This window comes from Ammospiza nelsoni, chromosome 3, assembly GCF_027579445.1.
Source record: "Ammospiza nelsoni isolate bAmmNel1 chromosome 3, bAmmNel1.pri, whole genome shotgun sequence".
NCBI lineage: Eukaryota > Metazoa > Chordata > Aves > Passeriformes > Passerellidae > Ammospiza > Ammospiza nelsoni.
The window spans coordinates 37,610,556-37,622,685 of record NC_080635.1 but is presented as its reverse complement, the minus strand read 5'-3'; the positions used below and the strand labels follow the sequence as shown (position 1 = coordinate 37,622,685).

At 42.6% G+C, this 12,130-nt stretch overlaps 1 protein-coding gene across 1 annotated transcript in view; it reads right to left on the bottom strand.

The window, feature by feature from the left end:
* MAP3K4 (mitogen-activated protein kinase kinase kinase 4) overlaps positions 1–11,296 on the bottom strand; it is a 63,096-nt gene extending 51,800 nt beyond the window's left edge. Inside the window, exon 1 of the mRNA XM_059469049.1 lies at positions 11,115–11,296. Within this exon, the coding sequence (XP_059325032.1) occupies positions 11,115–11,188 (74 nt within the window). The 5' untranslated portion in view covers positions 11,189–11,296. The remainder of the gene's footprint in view (positions 1–11,114) is intronic.
* Positions 11,297–12,130: the final 834 nt, after the last annotated feature.

Sequence of the window (12,130 nt, the reverse complement as noted above, 5' to 3'; positions counted from 1 at the left end):
GCACTTGAAAGATCTGTAGATGGGGCCCTTACAGGACATGGTTTATTGGTGGACTTCAACGTTACTTTACAGTCAGACTCAATCTCAGAGTGTTTATCAACCTAAATGATTCTATAATTCTACCTTGTTTGTTTCTTGCTATGTCTGATGAGAGAGCATGAGTGCCAGAAGTATCCCAATTACCCTCCAACCTCACACCTGAACTACATATACACCTATACAGCAGCATCCAGTATGACTTACTTAACATTCAACCATTTTTGCTGGGTGATTTAGTAAGATGTTCTTTGATAAGAAGCACAGCAGACATCACAAAACATGCAGCACTTGAAATCATATCACAAAACCAGCAATCATGCTCTCGTTCATAACAGATGCAGTCTTGTTAGCAGCTGGTGAGATGATCTAACCAAAGCTGGCTGCTCTGCTTAGAGAGAGAAAGGCACAGGTTGCAAAGCAAGTTTTAAAAATCCAGCATACTCGGTTTAGAGTGCAAAGCCTATGCCTCAACTCAGACCTCAAATCAGTGTCAACACAATGAAACAGTTTCATCAGTGCAAACCTTATGGTAAAAAATGCACCAAATATACAGGGTCTGAGCTAAAGCAGCTACCTCAGCTTTGACATGCTAGGATCAATTTTCCTAATCCAGACAACACCAGACATACACGATCTTCGTCAGCAACATTAGTACTGAAATCAGTTATGGTTTTACAGATTACTGACACAGCATTTGCAATGTTTTTGTGTTATTTACCATCATGAACAAACCATAGACTAATTAAACCTGCCAATCTCTAAAACGCAGTGCTGGCAAACCTGAATCAGATTATTGTGTTGGTTATTAGACAGAATTGATGGTTCCTAAATACTGTTGCAACCAGGGTTGAGAAACATTAATCAAGGCTAATTTCTTCTTAGCTATCAAGATATGCAGGTTTTCTCCCCCACAGCCAGTGAGAACCATCCAAATCTCAATCAGGCTTACACACAAAGTGAAAGCCAGAAATGTGACAAATGCAGTTACTATTTGCCAATAGCAGCCTAAACCAAATCCCTACTAGGAAAACTAGAAGTGTGTAATTTTCATATTCTATTCACAGGTTCCCGGTCTCAATTTTCATGAGAAAAATGCTTCTTGGAAATTTACCCTTGGAATATAAGAAAGACTGTAGCCAGGATGCATAAATCACAAATATTGTAAAAGTTCTAAGAGCAGTATGGTAATAACAACAACCAAAGCAAAACACCTTGACAGCTCTGAAATGCACCAAAAACCCCCAACAAACTGAGAATGTTTCCAAAAGTAACTATTGTATGTTATAACAGGGTGCATTTCAACCAGAATCTGAAATGACAGAATGCATAATTTCTTTAATTTGCACTTCTGGATGACAACAGGATTTGTTGGGTTTTATTTTTTTGCTAAGTAAAAGTGATGGCAATGTATCTACAAATCCAGATCAGTCATGAAAATCAAGATAATTCTTGTAGATTCTCAAAGGCCTGCAAACAAATATAGGAAGGGGGGATAGAAATTAAGGCATGAAATTTGAAGCAGCAGGGCAGGAAAAAAAAAGTCTCGTAACCACCACTACTGATAAAGGCCACAATCTTTGGAAAAATACATTCATTTATCACTAAAAAAAAAATCAGCAAATTAAAAGACCACTGAGGATCACAGGGAAATGTTACAATACTTAGGCTGAAGTAGGAGGAATAAGATTTTTAACCAGCACAAAATTTTGCAGTTTCCTGAAGTATCATGCAGACTTGCAAAGTTTGTAACAGCCATTAACAAGAGATCATCCTAAAAACTGTGACAGCTATATGGGGGAAAAAAACATCTTTTTACTCTTCCCTTCTATCAGCTACCCTCATCATAAGCAGGAGTTCAAATACATCAGGCACTTACATAATGAACTCCGGTTCAGCCACTGCTCATCATCCCACAGGCAGGTTCAAAGCCTGCTGGGGATCAGAGCAGCAGAGGTCAATGGCCTGGACTACAAGCACATGGCAGTAAGTTTGAGTTCTGCAGTTACCACACAGGAGCCAGGATCATCACCCACCACAATGGTCTGGCAGCTCTGCACTCCAGACACTGCTGCTGCAAACAGCCTCCTGCAGATTCAAAGACATCACACCATGCAGGAATCAGGAAGGCTCTTTCTCAACACTTCTTACAGCACCCTGCCACTTTCATACAAAGAACTGCAATATCTTTACAGGGTCCAGCCCCAAATTACCAAGTACCAGCTCCTGACATTCAGTGGCTTTGATTTAAAAGCAAAGTATCTGTTTTTCAAATATATACTCCTTAACTCAGATTCAGCTGGATAATTAATGCAGGAAGACAAAGCTTCATTAGTCTGTTCTTAGTAAAGCACGTTCCCAGTCAGAAAAAGCAGCAGAAAACACAGGCACTACACACTGCCAAACACATCTTGTTAAAGTTAAGGTAGCTCTCCCTAAAGGCAGTTGCAACCAGTCTATTTCAAACAGTATTCTGACAAGAACTGTCATCACCCAACAGCTGCTGGTAATACAAAAAGCCTACACAATTTTTAGGTACCCACCTTTGCACCTGTTAAAACAGAAAAACTCTGAAGTATTCAGTCAGTGCTGCTAAACACCACACACAACAAAACTGGAATCAGAAGCCCCAGTTTCTTTGGGGCAGTACTAGGTTTCATTTTGTTGCAGAAGAGAATGTAATGTTAGTCCTGGACCTACAGCTCAAGGAAGGAACTTCACTAACCTATCAGTAGCACCTTGGGTATCAAAGACTGAGGATTAAACAACCTAATCAGGAAAACAAGATGGAAAATCCTGAAGTTCTGCTACAGTACGGGACAGCTACCAGGTGTAAACACATAGTGTTACATTCCAACGTTAGGAAAGATCATGCACCACTGCATTTTAACCACTTTTTAAAAATTATGTTCTGAAGGAAGCTGTAAACTCAAATAAATGGACATGGTTCTGACAGGTTGCCGAACTGAAAGCAGAAGCAACTAAAAATCCAGCTTTGGATAAGGTATTTTCAAATATCTGCTACACGTGTGAATACAAAAATGAAGTGTTTGATGCTACTGTATTTACTATAAACTGCCCTAAGTGCAGCAAATGGAAATCTTCAGTACAAGGCAAGGAAAAGATCTTGTTGGGTTTTTTTTTCATTACATTTTTTATTACAGCACAGCAGGAATTTGCACACAGTATGTAAAAATGAAGCTGTATTTTTTTGCTATACGCACCCTGTTTAAGTCTGGCACAGCGCTTACAGGAAGGATATTTCAAATTATGTTTTAAAGAAGATACAGTACCAGCATAAAAATTTCAGTTTTAATAAATATTTTAATTCAAATTCAGCTGTGCATAGCTACATTTTTTTTCTCCCAGAGGAATCAAGGGAAGGCAGGATATGTGATCATTTATCTCTGCAGCCTAAGAATGAACAACCAGCATACTGGGGGGAAAAAGCTGATACCTGCACAGGAGTAAAGGAGAGCAAAAAATTTATTTATAACAGATAGTAATTTTACCATTTACTCCTGACACAAAATGCAAAAAAGCACTTGCATCTTTCATCTAGCATGTCTACATATGCAAATCCTATAGAATCTAAGTTTGCATTAAAACAGCTTACAGCAGAGACACTTGTAAAAAAGGAGCAATATTCAAAAAAATTTTATCAAGTATGAAATGTAAAGCTATTCACACAACTTTTTACAGTGAAGACCCTCAGAAATTACTAACACTACAGGCATGGTAAGACGACACAATAAAAAGGGGAACCTGCTCCAGTGCACCTTTTGCTTCCCAGGTTGCACATCCCTGCCCCTTTTGCCATCCCTTCTGCACAGAAGCCAACAATCATGTGACAATCGCCAACCTGACAGTGAACAAACCCATTGGTTTTTTGGTGCACCGTTTACCTGTCAGATGAATTCCCACAAGCAAAAACCCCACAGCCACGCGACAGCCAAGCTCCTCCACTACATCCTTCCTGAGGCATTCACCCTGGCATTCCCTTGTAGAGACACCAGGATGAAGAAGGCAACCTGCTGAGTGTTAAGTGAAATGGTGCCCTCAGTCACTCTCTTCTAGCTGCACATGAAGCAATTTTACATGACTGTCTGTCCTTTCTGCTTTCCAGACACTTTGCCAGAAGTCACCAGCACTCCAGATGCACAGGTATAACCTAAAGTACCAACCCTGGCTCTTCACTGGTGCTGACAAAACAATCCAGCTTAGCTGGAACACCTTTGTTAGCAGGATTTTTCCAACTTCAGCCACTTTAATTTTGATTAGGCAGCTAAATGTACTTAATGTCACACTAGCAAGTTCCATGTGGCAAGCATTCCTAGTTGAGGGAGGGCAAGAGAGGGATGTTAGGAGATGAGAACAGTCATTTTGAGCTGAGTTAGCTGCAAAACCAATGCAGATTTTCACTTGCAGCAACAATAAAAGCAAAATACTTGGGCAGGAAAATGCTTAAAGTGATACTGGTGTAACCATCAAGAACTGGTTGATTACATAATTCCAGTAGCTTTCTTATAAATTAACTTATGAACAAGGGAGTGTGAGCACAGGAATAATGACAGAACCACTAAAGCTTCATTAGTGAATTGTCAGGATGTAACAAACCCTTGAAAAGCCCTGCTTTGTTCACGATTTACACCTTGTTTCTCTTTGAAAACTAACCTGTAGCAGGGTTGCCCAAGTGAGGGCACCCAAGGCTGCTATGAAACCTGTGCCACCCACAGGTTTACACTACAATAGCCCTGCCAACAGTTAAGAACCAAGTACAATAAATTCCACATCAACTAAGGAAGCAACATACACCAAGTATTTCAGCTGCAACACAAACAGTGGCTTGGAGTGAGACTTCACTGTGAGAAAACCACCACAGCTTCTCCAGAAACCACCAAGGACAAAATAAAAGTCATTACTTGGGAAAAGACTAATGTACAGCTTTGAGCTAAACAGTTAAACTGTAATTGATTCCCAGCAACAACTTTTCCTCCTTGGTAACTCTCAATTAAGCTGTTTAATTAGAATGGAAGGACCCAGCAAGTGTGAACACAATTTCTACAGTAGACCTCAAGCACACATTTGACTGGGCATCACAAATTTCCTTAAGAGCACTAATGTACTTACTAGCAAATTTTAGTTTAACACAAAAAATTTAACAGAATGTTCACCTTCTCAAGATCTGGAAGCCACCAGAGTCAGTTCTGTGAATTACTACTACTTTGGCACTTCTCCCAAAATTCTCCTATATTCCTGGGCAGAAGCTTCTACATGTGCTTACTATATTTACAACAGAATGACAATGTCACAGAAAAATCTAACCAAAGTTATTGAAAGAGTGGTTAGGTATTGAAGCACTTTTGGCTGATTAGAACAACATGGTAAACCTCAAAAGAAGAAATTGTCAAACATTGATTCAAGAATAAATTAAACACAATGCAAAGTAGGATTCATCATATCTTTTTATAGCAAGTAGTGATAAGCACTACTGAGACACATTTAAATGATTTAAGGAAGTAATTTTTCTTCTGCAAGTTATACCAACTAGAAATAAGGATAAAAAATTAATAAAATAGAGCTCTCATAAAAGTTTTGGCAGTTCTTTGTGTTCTCATCTCAGAAAAAACTACTCAGAACTTTCAGTTCTTTTTTACCAGCAAATTTGAAAACAGAGAAAGCTTAACTAATTTTTCCATCTTGAATTTTTATTATAAGTTTTCATACAAATTTGAACCATGATGTAACAGCATTTACAGTACATTCATTTCTGAGCTTGCCCCCAATAGATTATTTGATTAAAACTATGCCATATTTTATTTCAAAAGTAAAAATGTCTATTTAATTCTACCCTTGCTCTATAATGTGCAATAAAGTGTGAAAGTGTTGATGGGTTTGTTAGGTTTCCACATCCATGTTTAAGCCTGCCAAGTGGGGCTGCAAATGGATCAAAGGTTAGAACTGCAGAAACAAGAGCTAAGAGAGCTTTACCCAGCCCAGTTAGTACCCAGCTCTCTTCATTTAACTACTGATGTTAAAATATTCATTGATTCCAGGCCCCATGCTTCTCCTTTAGTGCTACTTTTTCAACCTCAACTCTATGCTAACTCATATTTGGGAATTTGAACTGATTTTTTAAAAGTAAGAATCTCTGAAATATGCTTTCCTCACTAATGATGTTTGAGCTCTACATAGTACAGTATCAATCCAAAGGGTAAGTGCTGCAATTAAGCTCTTGGCACCTGCACAGATCAGATCCCAAGGTCTCAAGCCACACACCAATGCAGTAAAGTACAGTTAATTAAGAACTATTTATAAAAAATCTGTACTAACACACCTGCATGGCTTTTCTGGAAAACTTAAGCTACACCAAGAACAGTTACATACTACTGAGAAAAGAGTGTTAGGTTGCTAGGTTCAACTATAAATATATCATATATAATATATAAAAGTGATAAACTGGGAATTGCACAGACCTGTGATAAAAGATAAAAAGAACTGTAACAGCCATTCTCCCCCCACTCTCCCACACACACTCTACTCTTCTGGCAGAAAGTTCCATTCCCAGATAAGAAAAAGCTAACAACTGCTTATGATCCCAAAGTTTCAGTTCATCATTTAGACAAAGGCAAAGTCTACAAGAACCCTGAAGGTGAAGCATTGGAAGTTAAAGAGGTTTTCAATGGAAGCTGCTCTCTGAGCATGGCATGCTGGACTTCTTGTCTGTGAGGTTTGGAAAATCCATGCAATGCAATGGGACTTCAGCCCTCTGCACTGTTTGGAGCATCCCAAAAACTCAGTGGTCACACCCACGGAGAGCTCGACAGCAAGGCCAAGAAGTCATCGAGGCATGAGTAACTGTGGCCTTGTTATCACTTACTGAATGGATGTTCTACAGCCAAAATGGTAAAAACTCTTCCAAATACTGCTCTCAGGAAAAGCAACAGCAAGTAAATCAGCAGCACAAGTAAGCCAAGAGCACCATAAACCATACATTTACACCACATTAGAAAGCAACACATGATACTCAGTAGCACTAAATATCAGAACACAGACAGAGCAGAACTAATTTCCTCCTTCTACCCCAAGACTGCAGGAGACATTCATCAGCACAATAGTCACGTCCTATCTTGTCTGACTCCAGAATAAACCTGATTGGGTTTCATCACAAATTAATGTGACTTCACACACAGGGTTCTTGGACTGGACACAAGTGAGCATTAGTAACACTCAAATTCAGATGTTAAAGACAAAGATTCTCATTTGGCTTTACGTTTGCAGTAAGCCAAGAGTGAGCATGAGACCCTTGTCAACTCTTTAAATAAATAAGCTTCTAAGTTATTTTTTAAAATTCAAAAATTATTTACTTAATAAATTACAGACTAAATATAGCATCAGTGCAATCAATATCAGAGAAGAATAAAACTGAAGGAAAGTAACAGTTTTGCAAACATAAACGTTGTAGATGACAGCAAATCCAACCACACAACTGATAAAACAAGCTGAGACTCCTGTGCTGACACAGGTCAACACACTATTGACTAGCAGTTGCTACTATGAAAAATTGTCTGCTAAATGTATTTTGGATGCAGTTTAAAAGAATGGCTTGGATATAATTTAAGAAATGTGGTTGTCATGGAAGTCAAATCTTTATAAACCTCTAAAAATCCCAATTAACTCCCTGAAGTGAGAATTACTGCATATCCCTTATGCTTTCCTTGAAATTGAGTAGATTTGTTTTCATCACAGCAGTTTGCATTCCACAAAGGTCAATATCACTAGCTTACATAATAGTAAAACCAACCTTGACACAGACAGCACTAATTAACAGACATAAAAACAACCCAAGCAGCCACACAACACCAACTAATCCTTACTGCTACAAATGCCAAAGACATCTCAACCAGCACTTCATGTGTGTTTGTGCGTAGGTGGAGCAATCAGTCATTCATTCCAGTCCTGCACATGTAAACAAGAAAATGCAATACATATAGAACAGAGATTACATCTCACCTCATTTAAATGCACGGGGGGAATAAAAGCTATGGCAAAGCTCTATATACTTAAATCATTTTTCCCACTGAAGCTATGATCTTAAGTTAATAAAATAAACTCTTTCACTGCTCATACACTATCAGCCATACAGATAGTCTGGCAAGCAGGAAAATATGTTGAGCACAATTCATGACATAACCTCATGCTTCTCCCAAACCACAGATGCTGCAGACTGACAGCCCCAATTCATTGTCATCCTGGAGACAACAAATCTGACAGACAGACTACTGACAAGTTCCCCAGCAAGGAGGAAGCCTCCACATAATTCACAATTCTGTCCCACTTTATTCACAGCCTTGGTCCTTCCTTCACCCCTTGCACTGGATGTATGCCAGGAGAAAAGAGGGTACAAGCAATCAGGGCACAAGTCAGGGTAGCCCGATGGCTCTTCATGCCTTTGCAGTGCCCCCAAACAAAGGGCAAAGTCCCAACATGGGACATGCTTAAGGCCTCATTTTTCTCTACTGTGGATTTTGTGCCAGAAAATTCTTGGGAAAGCCTAAAACTTGGCTTGGGAAATTTAAAGCCAATGGGTAATAATCAAGAAGCACCAAAGGCATCTGTTTTTATTAGCATTCTAAATTACTCAAGTGGAAACATTTTAGCTTGAAAACTTTCCATTTGTTTTAAGGATTGATACTTAAATGTGAATTCCTCACTAAACCTTTCAGTAGTATCTTTTCACTTATCCATAACCTCTGCATGCTATCCAGGGTCAAAGTGCAATTCTATCTCAAAATCAACATCTGCTCGTAGCTTCCCTGAGCATTTTTCACTTTAGAGCTGTCTCCCCTCTCTCCCCCCCAAAGTGTGTTTCAAGAAAGAAAGGAAGAGCTAGGAAAAACAGTGTGGTTTTGGAGAGGGATTCACAATCAAAAGCTTTTGACTAAGGATTGTGTAATTAAAAAAAAAAAAATAAATTTTGTGTTTGCCTTCAGTTTACAAAACTTACCATTGCATTTATACTCTAACAAGAGACAGAATCCTCACACAAATACAAGCAGATTTCTCACATCAAGCAGTCTCAAAACAACAAATCAATGTTTTCTTTATGAAACAAATGTAGGTGTATTGCTAATTCAGAATGACTGAACACTTCTCCACCAGAAATGAACTTAAAGAGAATGCATTATAGCAATGCACTTTGATACTAGCCAGAACTCTTTATCATAAGAACACATTCACACTCTACAAAAAGGATTAAAAGTGATCTGCCATCAAATGGATTTCAAACGCCCAAGCCTGTGTAAAATAAACTGATTTCAACAAGATTCTGACCTCACAGCCCCAAGAATAAACACCTAATGATGATTCCAAAATGTAAATCAGAAGCAATCATGTTTGAAAAAGCTTCAGACACTATACTTGTACTACATTAAAGCAAAAGCAAGTGCTGCATAAAGCCAGAGAGGCAGGTGTGAACTTGGGACACAAAGTACACACAGAAGTGAATCACAGTGGATGCAGTACATGCACTACCCCACACAAATTAAGGCTGCCTAATTGTTTTGAGACATCCCCTTCCCACCCACCAGCTCACTCTGAAATAGCTAATTCAATTTTCATTTGCTGGGTAAAGTTGTCAGCACATTGTCCACACCCACATCCGACTCATATAAACTGTCCTGTAATAAGCAGAATCCAGCAGAGGTCAGAAATGGCCCTGCACAGGAAATGCCTGGGTGTTTTCCATTCAGGCTCTGCAGATTACTCTTCTACATGAAGACAGCCCAGGTCTAGGGTCATGCTCTTGTACAAACTTTATTTTAAATCATTTTCTGCTTAACCTGCAGAATTAGTCATTGAAGAGTCCTTTGAAAAGGAACTTAGAAGCTTACTAATTCAGTCGCCCTGCAGCATCTGTATTTTAAAATATTTCTGTTAAATCTTACAAACTTTATATATATTCTGATTTTGGCCTTTTCATGAGACAAAAACAAATCGTTAATGCACATTAAAAAAGGCATTGTTACGCCCCATAGCCTTGAGCCACACCACAACTTCCCTTTTATTCCATCAGTACAAAACAGCAGCTCACAATACTCAAGAACTCTCTCAGCAACACGACAGCAGATATTTTGCACAGCACACCTGGAACACAATGCACCTGACTACTACCTTACAGTACTAATTGATCACACAAGCGTTTTAAAAACGTTTCCTGAATGCCTCCTAGTGAGAAGTGAAGTGCATCAACAGGATGTTACTTAAAAATGAGAAATAATTGCCACGGCATTAATAACTTGGACTTATGCAACACTTCTGCAGACAGCTGGAAACACTAAACCATAAAGTAATTTGCACCCCCATCACTCAGCAGGGCACAGATGGAGACTTGCAAAAAGCCAATCCGCAGGTCAGCACATTCAGGAGGTGACAGCAGTTGCAGAAAGCTTTGAGGCATCACAACACTTCTTTGTGAGCGCTTTCTCTTTCTTTTTTTTTTTTTTTTTTAACTCTCTCGCCTTACAACTATCGACTGCAGCGTTGCCAGCAGCGATACTCCATGACCCCGCTGTTTTACCGGCACGCCAGCGAGAACCCGATTTTCATCCCGGCTGCCATAAACACGAGACAGCCTTGCAAGAGGGCAGCGCTTTTATGGCTGCAGTTCACAAGTCAAGGAGCGCGGGTCACGCTCGGTCAGCGCCCCGCGGGCTCCAGCTGCCGCTCCCCCGCCGCTCCGCAGCCTCCGGCCCGACCCCGGCACCGGGCGGCGGTGCCCCGGCACACCCGCCTGCACTGCTGCGAGGCTGGGGGCGAAGGAAACGATTTGCTTTTAAATGCAAAGCGCCCACAAAACACTGCCTTACCCACCGCAGCCACTAGAGATTTCTTATCGAGCACCGTCTCGCTCCGCGGGCGCTCTGCAGAAGCGCTGAAGCAGCAGCAGCTGCAGCCGCAGGTTCTGCAGCGCGGAGGGGCCGGAGGCACAGCGTGCACCCCCGGCCCGGCGCTCGCACCCCCGCCCGGCACCGCTCCCTGCACGGAGCTCGCCCCGAGAGCCAGCGCTGCCTACTGACCTCCCCGGCGGCGACGGCGGCGGCTCCTCCATGGCGGCGGCGGCGGCACAAACCAGCGCGGCGGTGTCTCTCATGCATGCACCGGCATGGCGGCGGCCCCCGGTGCGCGGCGCGGGGGCGCAGCGAGGAGCGGCAGCAGCGGGAGGAGGGGAGCGGGTCCCTACCCGGCTGCAGGAACGCGGCAGCGCAGAGCCGCCCGCGCGGCCGCCATCTTGGGAACAGCCTCCGAGGGCAGCGGCGCCGGCAGCATCGCTACGGCGCGCCAGGAGGGACCGGCCGCGCCAGAGGCGCCCGCTCCGCCGCGGCCGGGCTGGGGGCGGCTCTCGGTGAGGGTTTCCTCCTCTCGGCCGCGGGGTCGGGACGGGCTGTGGGACAGCGGCGCTTCCCTCCGGCACCGTGGAGATTACATCCCCGCACTTCCCCGCGAGGGGCCGCGGTTATCACGAGGCGGGGCGGTGACGGGGGCGCGGCGGGAGCTGCCGCCCCCTCCGTGCCCCGGCGGCGGAGCCGTCAGGCGCTGCCTGCGGGCGCCGCGGTCCCTGCCGCTGCTCGCTCCCACACCGCCGGCACACAGAGAGAGAAGAACAATATTAGTGCTGAGGGGAAGATGGTTTCCCTCAGCAGGTGCCCGCTCCCTGCAGCCGTGCTCGCCCCGAGTGCAGCGCCTGCGGAGGCTGGAGCGACCGCGGCCGGACCCAAGGGGCTGGAGGGCTCAGAGACCCCTGAGGTCCCCTTCGGGGGCGTGGGTGGGAGAATTACCTTCTGTCTTTTATGCTCTGCTGCTGACAGAGTAACTTGTTTGAATTTATGAACCTGGACTTTTTAAACCCTCCAGCAGCGCTGGTTATCAGCCTCGGACAGAGAACTGGAGCCACGTTATCCAGCTGGAAATACAGGGAGGAAAATGTGATTTCCTAATCTGTAGGTTGGCTGGAATACCAATATCGATATAAACTCCCGTCAAAGGCAGAAAAGTGCCACGGGTCGTTTAATTGCTGTAATCGACTCTCAAGGGA